We start from the raw sequence: 15,959 nt of genomic DNA, 5'->3' as shown, positions 1-15,959 counted from the left end.
TTTTCTGCACTAGGAGCAGCAACGGCTGCACAAGGACACACCTTGCATACTCCAACTACAGCGTTTGAAAGTGCATCTGCATAACTAGGCTGTAGTTTATTTCACTCTAATCGCTTCTAGGTAAATCTTCTGCCAAAAAAAACAACTCTTCAGTGCACAGTCACCCGCTTCTAATTATCTAAACAACCACCACAACTTAAAGGTTAGGGTCTAAAAGTCATCATAAGCCTACGCTAAGATCAGTCTTGCCTCTGAAATACATTTGGATGAGCATGCAGAAATAAGAAAGACTTTCCTAACTTAGAAATGAAGTAGAAATCTTCCTTAAGGTTCTCCTACATTCCCAAACAACACTGCAAAGTTACTTTCAAGTATGAAAGACAGAAATCAAAATGGAAAATCAAAGAGAAAAAGCCAGCAGCTCCAAGTGAGCAGAAAACTCAACAATTTTAAGGGGAGAAAACTTGAGATTCGTTTTTTTTCAGCAACCTTAATTATATTCTAGAAAGAAAAAGGGTAAACAGAAAAAAAAGGCCTTACAGACCTACCTCACTATCAAAGCCTGTAGGAAATTACTCAGAACTGCATATGAATTATGTATGTTGCACAGAAAAGAGACAGGAGAGAGCTTAATTAAATAAGTTTATTGTCTAACGTTTACACTTCTTACATTGCCGCTGTAAAGTGCGACAACATAAATAAGTTTTCAGCAGGAACTCCACGTTCCCCCCCCCTTTCCCTTCTATGAACACTGCTTTAGGAACCAGGCCTTGCTCTTTAGACTCACGAAAGCAAAGTGGACATGAAGTTTCAGTGGCACAGTTTTCACAAGTACATGTTTCAAACAAAATTACCGGGCTGACTTGCCAGCGTGACAGCAGCTACCACACGCTGTCTCACAGGAAACCCAGGGCAAGAAACAGCAGTGCCCCAGTCCCCGTGATGCAGCAAACCCACCACCAAACCAGTGCACAGGTGAGATGAGTATCAGTCTCTGGTAAAAACGTTTGCTCGTCCACCCTTAGAGCTAAAGAAAGGTGCCTGGGTGGAGACACCGCAAAGGAATAACGAGTGCTGAGTTCAGTGATGGGGAAATGCAAGTTAAAAAAGTACAAAAATTAATGTAAAATACAGGCTACAAATCAATTTCGTTAAGAATACTGACGCGTGGCAATCTGAATGGAGATTTCTTTTTTTTCCTATTAAGGACTCGGAAATAAATTTAACATTTTAATACTGTGCAAAAATGTTTACCAACATCGAACTGATACATTTTACCATCTCACTGTAGTGTTTCAACAGCAAGGTAGATGAATTGGTTTCCAGCATTACAGGCAACACTAGATATACTTAAACGAGATAATGTAAACTTTATTCTTAAGGCAGCTGGTACTGATGCTGCACACAGGCATGGCTCGATGCCCGTTACAGTAACGGGACACGGAGCACTTTAAAACAAGTAAAAAGAAAAGAGCATTATTGGACTAAGTGACGCATGTTGTCAAAATACTTTCCCTTTCACACAAAACCATGAAATATTTGGACATCTAGAAAAATAACGCACCTACTCCTCCAACTTCTGCTTGTTCTTTTACAAATATTTCAAAATACTGATAAATAATGGTGACTGCAAGCAGAATGCCGGTGCCCGACCCAATGGCTCCTAGGAAGTCAGCTAAAACCGAAAGGGCCCCGATGCACAAACCACCAAATGCAGCTGCTGTAGGGATGTACCTGGAACAAAGGGAACTATTCAGAATGACACGTTTTCCTGCAAAGGTTCTAGCAATACATTTACAACTAAAACAACCAACTTGAATATTTAGGGACGAGTTTAGCATTGCAATTGCAACTCTGCCGTTACATCTTACAATCTTCTAAGTCATATTTGCACAGTGTAGGAGCTAAAATAAATATTCACTGCTAGGAAAGCTGCATAAATAATTGACCACCGACAAAGCTTTTTAGTTAACAGGGTAACTTTTTTTCGTTATATGCATACTATGTAACCTCCACGGGACTAAAACCAATGGCTTCAATAAGCAGGGACAAACCTGCCTTGCAATCCACACCTGCACGCTTTGCGTAGTGCATCAAGTACCACTTCTGTAGTGTCATCTTAGTTCAGAAATGGTAAATTAAACACCTGGGAAAATCAAGATTTCTTCCTTTTAAAAACATAGAAGAGATTGAACCCAAATTCCCTCCTTACTCTGCTTACTCAAATATTCTACAGGTTAACCTCTCACCCACCGCTATATAAATCTTTTGCATTACCGGGACAGAAGACAGCTGAACGGGAAGGATCTTGACATTTGTACTGGAAAAAATCCCTGATTTTTCCGAGCGTATCTGCTCTAGTTGACACTTTCCCAGCACTCTTCCCCACCCAGCAGAGCAGCACAGCTGGAGGTCAGCATTTCCTCACCTGTTAAGCTCGTGAACCATTGAAGTGTCCCTGTGGCCTCTCATCACCATTTGCTGTTCTTTGAGTTGCTTGGCAACCTGCAGAAACATGATTTTATGAAACTGCTGCAGTGTTTCACAGTCATCTGGTGTTTAGTCAGAGCAATAACCGATCAGTTAGGAACTAGTCGGTTCTAAATTAGAGGCAGTGTTTGAAAATACAATCATTAGGCACATTTATCAGAACACCTACGTCTTTTGCTGAGGAACCAGACACCTCAATCCAAGTCTTGGAGAAGAACGCACAGGATCCCAACATAAAAATTATATAAACTATGACATGGACGGGATCCTCAAATATTGCACCCATGGATTCCGGAGGGGACAAGTAGTAGCACAGGCCACCAACAGGGTAAGAACGAGCAGGGCCACCGCCACTGACATCCTATGAGAGGGGAAGAAAAGAAGTAATTAATTCTCCCAGACCTCATCTTCCTATCCTGTGTTTACAGAGGAATCCCTCTTCAGAGTTTAAAACAGTTTTTCCCTACAAATGTTAGGAAATAAGCATTCCAGTTTTCTGCTGGTTAAATACCCAAGTCTCACCGTAAAGTAATATGGACATGGATTTATATGTCATTATTATTTTTTTTAAGTGATAATATACTTACTGCCCACTGTCCTAATAAGTTCACCAAGAAGTTGCCACTAAAACGAACGGACAACATCTGAGAAATAACATAGAGGTTCGAAACTAAGGCAGACTGCAGAATGATGGGAATGTTGGAGGTATAAAAGAGCTTGATAGGATAGCTGCTGTACTGTCCACGATACCGTGCAGACTTGATTGGTAAATCAACACGAAATCCCTACAAGAAAGAACACAAATGCATCGAGTTTATTTCTAAGATAGAAATCACTCCTAGTGTGCCCAAAAGCTATCCCTGAAGATATCTGCTAGATAAACAAGGAGTGCAAACTCCAGGACAGTAAAGCCCAAAGGCTTTCTGCTACAGCCTGTGTTACAGATTTTAGAGATCTGTAAGTGTTACTGCTTGGTCGTGTTACATTCTTTTTATATAAACATTCTCTCTGCACTGCTAAGTAACATTCCTCTAAAATACACTTACTTTATAGAAGATGGTTTGATAGAACCCTTTAACGGCTTTTAACTTAACCGGTGAGCATCAGACTTATATTTGCAAGCCCACCTTTCTCTTTTCTGGGGTGGGCTCCGAACTCAGTAGGCCCAAAAAAGCCACACGAATTTGAAAACCATAGAATTCAAGGTTGTTGTTTTTTGCCAGCACTCACTCTCAACAGCTTGAAAAACATCATGTTTTGGACACACCCACAAAACCAAACCAAACCAACCCCCCCCCCCCCCAAAAAAAAAGGGTCTACTTTAGTACCCATTTTAGCAAATACTCAAATTTAAAAATAAACAGCTAAGTATTTCAAGAAAATCTGGGGGAAGTGGGAGTGCAGGGGGGAACACGGCACCATAAGCTATCTATTAATTACAGAGTCATTTCCTGAACAAATCTGTATCATGCGTGCCCCAAAGAAGCAAGGTTCTCTAGCTGTGGCCAAAGGTATTACTTTTTAACTCGACTTTGAATATCAATGCTATTTGTTGTATTATACAATCACTGCAGTTCCAGAAACCATCTTTTAGCACAAAAGCCTGTATGGCACCTAACAGAATGTGAAATTACATCACTGCCTGCGTATAGGTATAAAATTTAACAGCTGTACTGTCACAGAGGCATGGTACTGTACTGAAGTAACACTATTCAAATCAAAAGAATTCCTTACTGAAATCTGAGATAGTTCAGTTGTTGTAGTTTTGCAATTTATTTTTTCCCCAGCGACTGCACTCCCTGGAGCCCAAGCACTTCTACCTATGCATGAGGTACCATGAGAAATTTCTCATTTTACCTGAAAATATATGACGACAGCAAACACAAATACTGTAGCAATCAGATTCATGAGATTGGGCAAATTCTGTCGGTAGAAAGCCTCCCGCAAAGCGCGGACTTTGTCGGTTCGCGTAGCCAGAAGATGAAATAAGGCAATCACAGCACCCTCAAACTCTGTTCCTACAAAAAGCAAAAAAAAAGAAAAGAAGTTTTAAACCATACTTTTAAAACAAAATTAAAAAAAAAAAAATCTTCACAGCTTTCCTCAGGGAATTTTAAAAGCAACATGTCTAAAATCAGATTCAATAGGACATAAATCCTGTTACAAGAAATGTATCACAATACAGTGTTCTAATTCACAGAAGGGAGAATAATCAAGATTATTCTTGGTTAAGAAAAAGAAAAAAAGGTCTCACACAAAAGAATCTTTTTTTTTTTTTTCTTTTTTCTTTCTTTCCTGGGGGTAGGAGGAGGATTGGAAGGAAGAAATAATAAAAGAGGAGAAAAAATAGCTTTAGAAAAGCAGAAATATACCACAGCAGAGAGAAGTATGAGAAGTCTGGTGAAAATGAGAGCTAACTAAAATCCTGGCTCAGAATTTCAGATAATTAACTAGATTTCATTAATCTAATTAACTTCTTGATGCAAACACAGGATGTATCTTGACTTAGTATTTCCAGAGTCTCTGGACAACCAGATATTGGCTGAAGAACAAACAGATGGCAGGCTCTGAAGACTCAAATAAGCTTTAAGTAATTTGGAGGCAATAACTAACAGTAACCCCTCGCCACAAACAACAGTTGGATCAAAAACATCTCCCCTGAACATACAGAATTTAATCTCTCTTCTATTTCTACAGACTAAATTATGCTAAAACAAGGCTACTGCACTTTGAAAATCTAAAATCTTCGGTCAAGGGGCTATAGCTCTTAACTACTGAAATTCAAATCAGCAAAAGAAAATTTGGAGCTAATTAATTTATCTTCTTGCAAGTCAGACACCATTCTCATCGTCAATGTCTGACAATTTTTTTTAGAAGCTACAGCTGATAAAGTGTATGCATAGCATAAAGCCACTGAAACGCATTACAACTAGTTGTAAGAGCACCCATACCTCTGCCAGTGTTGATGGTAGTGGGACTAAAAGCCTTCCAGACAATGGTTTCACAGATATTGGTAGCAATAAATAGGGAAATACCGGACCCCAACCCGTAACCTTTCTGTAGCAACTCGTCTAACAGCAGCACAATCAAGCCAGCAACAAACAGCTGTGGGAAAAGAAACAAAACTGAGCAGAAACAAGAATAAATGGAGTTAGGAATTACATATTAATTACTTGCTTCAGTTATTTTCATCATGCTGGAAAGTGATCTTTAAGTTGTTTCTTATCCAAATACCATTCATGCAGTATTTCTGCCCTCTCACGTACGCACCTGCACATCTCACCTGGCAATAATCTCGGTGACTTTTCAACATTGACGCAAGCAAATGGACTACTCAGAAAGCACTTTTTTCTTCAGTAAAGTGTTTAAGTCTGAGAATCTACTGATTTGCTCTAAAGGATAATGCCTGCAAGTTGAATCTTTACTCCTAAATGAGAACTCTTCTGTGGTACTGAACAGCAGCTGCTGCTTTCAAAGTCTACTAGTTTCTACACTTGGAATCAAGCAGCCACTCCTTGTCTGAAACATTTGTGATATTAATTATCCTGACTTTCTCCTCCTTTACGGAAGATTTAGGAATTTCTCATATGTAGACAGCAGACACGAAGGATGGTGTTTCCTAGTATTAAAAATAAATAAAAGGCAGCCAAACACAGAAAGATTTTTCCTTCCAGCCATACTGCATCTAACCAGTTTTAGTTACACACAAAATAGCTGATTACAAACCTGAATTATAATAAGCAGACAAATCCCAGCACCCATTTCAGCAGGATCTCCATACATCCCAGTCATAACATAGACAATGGCTTGCCCGATGGTAATAATCATCCCAAATACTAGAACAAGAAAGAAAGCAAATCCTTTAAAAAAAAATCTCCCGGATTCACCTATCGAAGAAATTTCACATCTAGTATCACTTCAGCAGACTGCTTTCCAAATAAAAAGATGATCATTCATTTCAATCAGAGCAGCACTTACATTTCTGAGCCCCGTTGAACAAGGCTCTGTCTTTCGGCGTATCACCAACTTCGATGATCTTTGCTCCAGCTAACAGCTGCATGATCAAACCAGATGTCACGATGGGGGAGATACCCAATTCCATCAACGTACCTGACCAGGAAGAAAAAACAACAAAATTACAATTTAAACATCTCTCCTAAAGGATTATTCACCGAGGATATTAGGCCTGTTGAAAGACTTCTGACCTCTAGGGAACATTTCACTTCTGACCTATAGGGAACGTTTTTCATAACCCTTCAAATGAATATTCCAGTACAGACATAACCAAAACAAAGACCATCATCTTACCACAGAAGTTAGAATCTGTAAGTTTGAAGGCAGCATGACAAACCTATGTAGCTTTTCACCTTAAATATCTTTATGAAACCACATGAATGCTACAGGTCCACACGCACTGAAGCTTAGCAGGTTACAGAGCTAGCTTTTTGGCATGTCATATCAAGGAACCTTTCACCAGAAGCCATCTTCTCCTTGGTTGTTTATTCAGTCACTGCTTCAGCTGTCACTTTTTACAAAGGTTTAATTGGGAAGACCACAAGAAAGAAGATGCAGATCCACAGAGCCCGCCAACAGCACTCTCCGAATCACTACCTCTAGTTAAGAGAACAGAAGTTTAGGACTAAACCAGTTCTTAACAGGACAAACACATCATTAAGATGTTCCACCTCACCTACTGGTGCAAGGTATTGATGTTCAACTCCAGACAACTCAAACAGGAAAATATAACTTTGTAAAACACTAATTCTGCAGCATATAGATTTATGTTCCAGAAAACCTGTCTGTTTTCCCCCCATTGTTTCATCTGGTGTAATAAAAACTGAGGCACTGTAACATTGCTTACACCCTCAGTGCCACACACACAGTAACTGAACTACCACCATGTACTCGAACTCAGATATATCCTCAGCAAGGTCTTGTTTAACTACTGGTATCTGCTTGAATTATATTACTTCGTGGTACGAGAGCAGAACTGAAGATACTCAAAGCAATTAAACTCAGGAAAATAACCCACCTTTTGCCTGTAAAATGTACTCTCTTGACTATACAAGAAACATCTTCCACATCACCTTTTTAGAGCAAGACTATTATAAAGAGATCATTTTTGACATTTAATTTATCCTTCAGTTCATACCAGAAATTCTTCTCCAGTATGAAAATGCTGAAGGTTTATTAAAAATAAATAAATAAATAAATAAATAAATAAATAAATAAATAAAAAGCTGAAAACCTGGATGAAAATTAATAAACAAACTACCAGGTGCTGAATCTTCCCACGTTTCTCAAACTAGAACCTTAAATCTAAGGAGAAAAAAAGTTTGGGTAAGGACACATTTTACAAGTTTAATATTGAATTAAGCCAGACCAGATTACTTCTGAACTCTTTTACATGAACACTGAAAGTGTATAAATAAAGCATGTTTTTTCTGACATTGTCATAATATCCACCAGAGAGATTAAAAGGAGAACCAGCTCACAGTTTTTCAGAATTCTGTACATTTAAGTGCAATTCTGCTCTCGCTTGTAGCACAGTAGTGTAGTAGTGTTCCATCATAAAATTACCAGAAAATTATTAATCAAAAAAAGTGTTTAGCCACTAGAGACTTGCAAAGTCTCAATAAGAATCAGTGACAGTAGATGTGTGGTCAGTAAGGTCACAAGGAAGGTCAAAGGAAGTAGGAATGCTGTATTCATAGCTGATCAGACTAGAAGCTCATCTATTCTCACATCCCATCTCTGAAAAGGGCCCCTTCTCCATGGGATGTACCATGCTGTATTTCCCTTTTCCCATACATATATGAGGAATTTGCTCAGGAACTGCTTCTGGCACCTTCTGCCACCAATTGTAACATGCTGCTTAAAAATACCATGGGCTGCCCCTTCTCTTTTACACTAAGGGGAAAAAGTGCCTCTCCGCACCTTATTGACTTTTTTTTTTTTCCCACCAGAGATCAAGATCTTAATAACTATTTGGGAAAATTAGGATGTCAAAAACTTTAGCCTTTTACCTCACATCCTCCAATGACATCTAGTCAGTTGACTTAGGTGTAAATTAACTTTCCCACTCCTGTTTTTTGTTGCCTTCACAGTCTCTCTAGTCTTTTCCCAGCCAGTTACTATTCTGTTTGGGTAGTGACCTCATTTGTAGTCATGTTTGCCAGGTCCTAAGTTTTAGGCTTCTAGCATTAGTTTAAATCTTTTATGTATTCGTTTGGACTTCATTTGTCTATTCTACAAAAAATTACTTTGGGTTTCCTAAACTATAAGCCTAATCATTTCTGCCTTTAGCTTTCCAGCCTATCAAATCACCCATAATGATTTATCATCACCCAAGGCGTTACGAGACGTAACTGATTTGCATGCATACAGTGTTTTCCTCCTTAACTGCCAGGGGAAAAGACTTGATGTCCCATACACTTATCAGGAAGAGACTTTGAAACAGAATCATCCCCAAAGTTGAGAGTCAAAATGAATCTAATTTACACATCAGAGGGAACCCCATTCCTGCACTGAAGTATGTCTCAGATATCAGTCATTCTGTGTTAAGAACCTTACAAAGTTCTTCCACGTTACACCTGGGTTCTATGAAATTTAACAGCCACCCATTTTATCCCCAGTCTGTTTATACCGACAAAAAGCAGAGAAAAGAAATAATCTACTAACCCCTGTTTGACGCAAGAATGACTCGCATCCAATAGAAAGGATCCGCAGAATCTGATGACATGATTCCAAACAAAGGTATCTGTCAAAGCACACAGCAGCATTAAACACATGTACAAAGAAAGCTTCCATTAACCCAAGAATCTGAACTTGTAATGACTCAACTGTTACACTCTTTAACATATTTCTTTTTTTTTTTAATTAAACCAGAATGTACAATAACAGAGATACCGAGACCATCTATTTTAATCCTCTAACTGGGGTATGACTCAGAGGACTACGCTATGGAACCTAAGACCCCTTCTACAGGAGAAAAAAAAAAAAAAAAAAAAAAAAAAAAACAGAAGTCCCTGGAAAAAAAAGAGTCAGTGCACATAAGCTAGATTACTAAAGCTGAAGATGTAAATGGCTGTTCTAGGCAGTTATGGAGTACTACAGCCCAGGGGGAGGGAGAAAAGGGAAAAAATAAATAACTAGGTTATTACAAACGAGTAACAGAATGGAGGGGAAAAAGTAGAAAATAAAATAACTATGCGACATTCCATTTCTTATTTCAGCAAAATTTCTGCATCAATTTGGAACTTCAAAAAAATAATGGAACAAAAACTGTAACCAAACTTTTCTGAGAAGACAGAAGAAAGCAATATTTTTTATTTTTATTATTTTTAAGCAGCCCTAAACAAAATTTATTTTCAGTACAAATTAAAGATCAAGCATAAATTACAACATAAATATCTTCCTCCATCAAGTTTAAATATTCAGGTTCTACAGCTGGGAATGTGTTTTTAAAATGTCCTATATGAAAATGTCAAAGTTAGCCAAGTTTATACAAAAAGTCTTAATTATGCATCTATTTAGCAGCTAGGAAGCATAGATAAACAACACGTTCTTCTATCTCTAGTATCCTTCCTGCCTCATCCAGTTAGGTATGAGAGCTGGGGTTTAGCCTTTCAACAGTCTTTCAGTGTTGTAAACATCCAAGTAATAAACTGCTGCTACAGAGCCCGACTGGGACAGGCAAGTTCAAGTTTATAAATAAATAAAATATAACCTAAAGAAGCTAAGCCTGAAGATGTCTGGTTCATTCTAAATGATCTAAGAGGTCGAAAAGTTATAAAAAAATAAATCAAGTAACGTATGGATTTTCTGCAATGTGTATTCTTTAAAAAACAAAGCTATCCGTTCACAACCCTAGTGCAGGTTTCTAAGAACTCCCACATTTATAAATATTAAGGATCATGTAAATGTTTACAAAGACCCTGGGGAAGGGAGGTTACCTAACATCTTCAACAATATATTAAAAAACTCAAGTTCTAAATGTCAACTTAAACACCTCAGAAAAACATTTCCCCGCAATCTTTACAACTCATTAGCTTGCTCAAGAGGAATCAGGTAAGAACAGTCACTTCCAGTTCATTTTCAAACTTGTTACTGCTAAAATTTAAATTTAGCTATGAACAGACAGTAAAGAATGCATAAACTTGCTGCTTAGGTTACTCAATGAATAATTAGCTCTGCTGTTTACCCTGCAGCCAGTATCACTATTTCGTAGGATATTTCACTTTTAAAAAGTATTTCAGATCAAATAGAAAGCATTAACTTCATATAAATGAATAATAAAGACTATTTCTGAAATAGTCTTATTCATTTAAATGAACTTTAAATACTTAACCACAAAAATACATAACTGAAACTGACAGGTCAACATGAACAGACAAAGGCTCACATTTTTAGCATTCTACATACAGAATACATCCTTTGTGAAACGCAGAAAATATCAACACCCACCTGGCAGCATACTAGGAAAATGAAGAGTGTAATAGCTGTCCATAGCACCTTCTCTCTGAACTGGATCTGCAGAACAGATTGGGGACAGAGATTATTGTGCTCGTCGTACGTAGAATTTTCACTCCACTACCACGTTAGTGCTGATCATCGTTCAGAATTAGATGTGAAGACGTTGAGCCAGATGGCGTCGTTTCTCATCAGAAATTATTTTTAATATGATTTCAGAGTTTTTAGAGATAGTCACGGGCTAGTCTGTGACTGGGTAGTCAAAGAAAGCTTATATGGGATCTGGCAGACAGTGTGCTTGATGTTTGGTGAGCAGAACATGTTTTATATACAGTATTCTAATACAGGGGGTATTTACAGAAAAGCAGCAGCATGGCTAAAAACATGAACATAACAGAACAAACATGAAAGATTAATGCAAAAAAAAAAAAAACTTATCTGCAGAGGTTTTATCTCTAGGCTTCAAAAGATTGGAGGTACAGTTTTGTAAGGCTGAAAGTTAAGTGATTAAAAACCAGAAGAACCATTAGTTTTGGACAGGAATTCAAATCAGTCAGAAGACATTTAGTCAAAAGGTGTCACAGGAAGCTTAAATGAACCATTGCAATCACAGACACAGACTACAATGTGATTTTAAAGGATTTTTTTTTCCCCTCTGAAGTATTTCTATCCATGCAGATTAGGTACAATTTTTAAAAGATAGTCAGATTAATGATCATCAGTCACTAGCGTATTGAGGAGATTCTCAGGGCCACAACTTTGAGGCAGAATACTGTAACTACTGCCACGAGCAAGAAGAGAAGAATCACAAGGTTTACATTTGAACCAGAGTTTTTCTCAAAGCCTGAGAGAGAAAGAAAGCATTTGCAGAGACCAAGAGAGATCTAAGATTCAGCGTTATGTTCAAATTCCCACCTCTCCTCCACGGACTGTAAACCCTGGGAGAAGCGTGTTCTCTGCAGACAAGAGCACAGCAGCTACTAAAAGGAGACATGAACTAACATACAAGACAGACCCAGCAGAAGCAAGAGATTTCTGCCTCCAACCACTGAACCTGCCTGTAGAGAAGTAACAAGAGAAAGGATTAGTGCCTAGTTTTCTAGGCCCCACAAATAAGAAGCTACAAACTGAGGCAACAGTGCAGCTTCTCAAAGAAAAACTCGGAAATAATCCATATCTTTGTAAGTGAAGACATGCACTTACTTTGAAGCAAAATAATTCCAGTAATTTAATGTATTTACTGATACAGACTCACTGCTAAAAGAGGCCAGATGCTAAAAATACACGCAGTACAAAGTTAAAAAAAGAAAAATAGTGACAGCAGCAAATAAATCCAATGTCTTGTGTTAGATTTTATGCAGTGCTGACCCACTTTACTACGTGCTGTTTGAATTTTATTCTTCAGCTTTTAAGTACAGACTTTTAAAACAAGAAAAACAAGCAGCACTATCTCTGCAGCCTAAACTTAGCTTCTGAGGTGTCAGTCTCTTAAGCTGTGTAACTGCCCAGGCTCTCACTTTAACTATGGTGAACATGAGCATTAGAAAATTCTGCAACAGTCAAATCACAGTTTATTCATGAGGAACAGTCTCTGTGATTCAAAACGAAGAAAAAAAAAGGAAAGAAAAAGAAGGCATATGAATCTGCATGCCAAGAACAGCAAAATACCAACTGGTACCAAAATATTCCAGCCACAAATGATAACAAGCCCAAAAAGAGTACTTTTCATCATCTGATCAGATTCAACTGGACATTTTATTCCTTTGACATTTTTCTCACTTACAACCTGTGAAAATAAAGGGACTTGAGCATCATCATCTTGGCGTTCTGAACATTGTGTTCTACTTCTTTGAAAAAAATCTGTGCATATCAGGGTAATACGAACAAATGCTACTAACTACAAAAAGCAGCATTTGCTTCTGGTAACCAGCTTGGCCTAACAACAAAAGCAACACTCCCCAGTGACAGCAAAAGCCCACTTCCCTCATCAAAAATAATAGAAAAATGGTTCAACGCGGGCACATCTGAATCAAAACTTCATCTTCACTGGACCATCAATACAAGCTAAGAGAAGAGGGCTTTTTAAAAAAAAAAATCTTCATTTCTTGTCCTGCCCTTAACCAACCCACTAAATCATTACTAATTATGTTTGCCCATAAAGTTTGCAAGCAAACAATAAACAAAGAAGAATTACAGTTATACAGAGTGACCTAGGTCACTTAACAGACTAGACACAAGCAAGGAACATAATGTAAAATGCTCAAACGACTCTTCAGTCTAGGAACATTGTTCCCAAATATGTTATTCACTTCAAATCTGTACAAGGCTGGCAACCGAGAGTCATTGCCTAGACAGTGACCTAGATAGTGAAAGAGACAAAGTGACCCAAGCAGCAAGGACAAGAATTTTAGCACCTCCCTGGGCATCTTTCATCAGCTGATGGAGGACATGGACTAATAAAGTCTCTCTTCCTCTCTGGCAAAGAGAAGGGTAGGAGAAAGAAGCCAAGAGAAAAATCACAACTGTTGCTGAGCTTTACAGAAACCTCAATATCTCTATAGATTTATCTTAGCTTCCTCTTCTCATCTACTTCATTAGAAAAAGGGGGATAGGCAGATATAACCATCCCAAAGATATGCCCTAAACCGGCATGAGAAGACTGCACTAAGGTTCACTGCTGCAGAAACACAGCACTCAAACTTTCTGCTCAAAGCAGTTGCATCCTGATCTGGGCACAAGGTCTGGGTCTGGAGACTCCTGCTCTGAAGATGCCTTTGTCTGACTGATATCACTTGTTTGGAGACATGTCCTGAGAGGGAAAGATGCTGGGAATCAACAAGGAATGATGGACAAGATGAAGAGACAGGATAAATCCCAATCTTCTTAAAAATCAGTCCCAGGGAGAGATTTTTCATTTATTTTTTTTTGACAGGGCAGGTCTTTCTGATCCTTCTGATCTGCAGAAATTAATTTTGATCTACAAAATAGGCAGAGAAGTGGGTTTTAGGGCTATGGGAATAGGTAGATCAGCTGTAAATGAACTCAGTATGTTGGTTTCAAAACAAAGGAAAGTGTCACATCCAGTAGGTGAACAGGGAGCAATTATGTGAACTTTATCACAGATCACTTTCCCACCTCATCAAAAGGGAAATGGTTATTGGAGTAGGAAACGTTTTGTTTTGTAGGAAAGGAAGTACTAAATGTGGGGTTCCTGAATTCCAGCACAGGCCTTTTAAAAGTAATACCTAAGCCAACTCAAAGCCTAGAAGTGTCACCAGTACTTAAAGCCAATGCCAACACTGTTATCCACAGGAAAAAAAGCTTGAAAATTCCGGTTTGGTATATTAACATAGATCCAGTCACAGGGAGCTGAAAGTAATAAAGTTAGTCTAGAGATAAGACATGAAACAAAATGAGTTAATACAATTACCAAGTGGAACAACTCAGAAGGCAGTTAAGATTTTATCATTATGTTAATCTTTCACCTTAACATGGATTTCCTCTCCTCCAAAGAACCTGTCCTACTTTAGGGCCCATTGTCTGTGTGAGTATTGCAGCATAGACTCAAATAGCACAACAGTCTTATCTATGAACCAATAAAAGTAGAAACATAATGTGGCACCCACCTTTCTTTCTGGCTTCTGGATTTCAGGTAAAACCGCACAGAATGGTTTAATAACTTCCAAGAATTTAACTGTTCCAGAAAAGAAAACAAACCAAAAAAAAAAAAAAAAAAGAACAAGAGGGCAAGAGGGAAATATTTTAATGAACATACATGAATTTATAAGGCTTCTTACAACTTTATTTATCTTCCAGGGAAAAAATAAAATGTGAGAACACTTTATAAGGCAATTATTTCATCAACACGCACTCTAATTCAAGCCTGAAAAATAACTCCGTTTTCCTGAAGCTGTTGAAAAATGGGTGAAAATGTGGAAGAGAATCCTTTTTTAACACAGATTTGACCCATCCTCTACTCCTCTAATCATCTGAGGGGAGAAGTAATAGTGGATATATCACAAAAGTGAACAAAATTATATTCCATTTAAAAATAAATGGAATATATTCCATATATATATATATAAATAGAATATATATATTGGTCTGTGCCTGTTAAACACAGCAGCAAAGGATGCTAAAGAGTACCTACACAGTGACCAGTACCTTGTGGTTTACGTGTGCACTTAGGTGAGAGAAAGGAAAAAAATCACTCAAATATTTTTAGAAACCTTAATTTAAATCACTGCAACACCTATTCTGCTCAGAACTTCGTGGGATTTTACTTTAACTTTTGGTCCATCTCTGCTCACAGCTTCTCCTTTAAAAACACAGAAAAGCTCAACAGTTTGAGCTCTTTTTCTGGAAAATAAAATGAATAAAAAATAAAAAATAAATCCAGAACACACAAAGGTGGGCAATTTCCCTGCCAAAACCTGCAGGGTATCCCCAGCGCCCCCACCACACACGCTCACATTTGGATATCCACCAAAACCCACCAGCAGCTCCCCTTCCACCAAACCGCACTCGTTACGCTGCGGACCGAGGTTAGGCAGCTTTTTTTGGGTCGAAATCCCGTGATTTATGCTCACACTCTCGGCTGGGCCAAGCTTCTCCTTCACCCCCATAACAGCTCATCCCACAGCCCGGCTTCACGCCCCATGGCGAGCCGGGGGGGGGGCGGCATAAAATCCCACCCCAAAAAGCGCCGACCACCCTCGCCCTGCCGGTGGGTGCTACCGACGCCCCCCTTCGTCCTGCTCGGACTCCCCCAGGCCATGTTCTCCCCTCAGGGGGGACAGCGAGGAGGATCCCCGCGGCCGCCCCCAACCCGCTACTCACTGCCCATGGCGGCGGCGGGGCCGGCGCTGCCTCAGCCGCTGTCACCGCCGCTCGCCCTCCCTCAGCCGCCGCCGTGACGTGAAGCCGGGCGCAGGGCTCCTCCCTGCTGGCATGGCGGCACCCGCTCCTCCTCCTTCTCCTCCTCCTTTTCCTCCTCC

General features: G+C 38.9%; 1 protein-coding gene across 3 annotated transcripts; it reads right to left on the bottom strand.

Moving 5' to 3' along the window:
* Positions 1-625: 625 nt before the first annotated feature.
* Positions 626-15,959, bottom strand: SEC61A2 (SEC61 translocon subunit alpha 2). 3 transcript variants are annotated; one of them, XM_035325205.1, is made up of 13 exons: positions 15,802-15,955; positions 14,589-14,656; positions 11,878-12,020; positions 10,957-11,022; positions 9,172-9,250; positions 6,469-6,600; positions 6,217-6,326; positions 5,442-5,595; positions 4,348-4,508; positions 3,078-3,275; positions 2,660-2,851; positions 2,429-2,505; positions 626-1,734 (listed from the first exon to the last, which is right to left on the bottom strand). In XM_035325205.1, exons 5-13 carry the CDS (start codon positions 9,230-9,232, stop codon positions 1,548-1,550), a joined length of 1,272 nt encoding a protein of 423 aa, XP_035181096.1. In that variant the 5' UTR covers positions 9,233-9,250; positions 10,957-11,022; positions 11,878-12,020; positions 14,589-14,656; positions 15,802-15,955; the 3' UTR covers positions 626-1,547. The 3 variants fall into 3 exon arrangements, with proteins under 3 accessions (XP_035181096.1, XP_035181082.1, XP_035181089.1); XM_035325191.1 differs by lacking the exon at positions 11,878-12,020 and having other exon boundaries at positions 15,802-15,959; XM_035325198.1 differs by lacking the exons at positions 11,878-12,020; positions 15,802-15,955 and adding an exon at positions 15,459-15,607.

This window comes from Oxyura jamaicensis, chromosome 1, assembly GCF_011077185.1.
Source record: "Oxyura jamaicensis isolate SHBP4307 breed ruddy duck chromosome 1, BPBGC_Ojam_1.0, whole genome shotgun sequence".
NCBI classification, from domain to species: domain Eukaryota; kingdom Metazoa; phylum Chordata; class Aves; order Anseriformes; family Anatidae; genus Oxyura; species Oxyura jamaicensis.
This window is presented reverse-complemented; position numbering and strand designations above follow the sequence as displayed.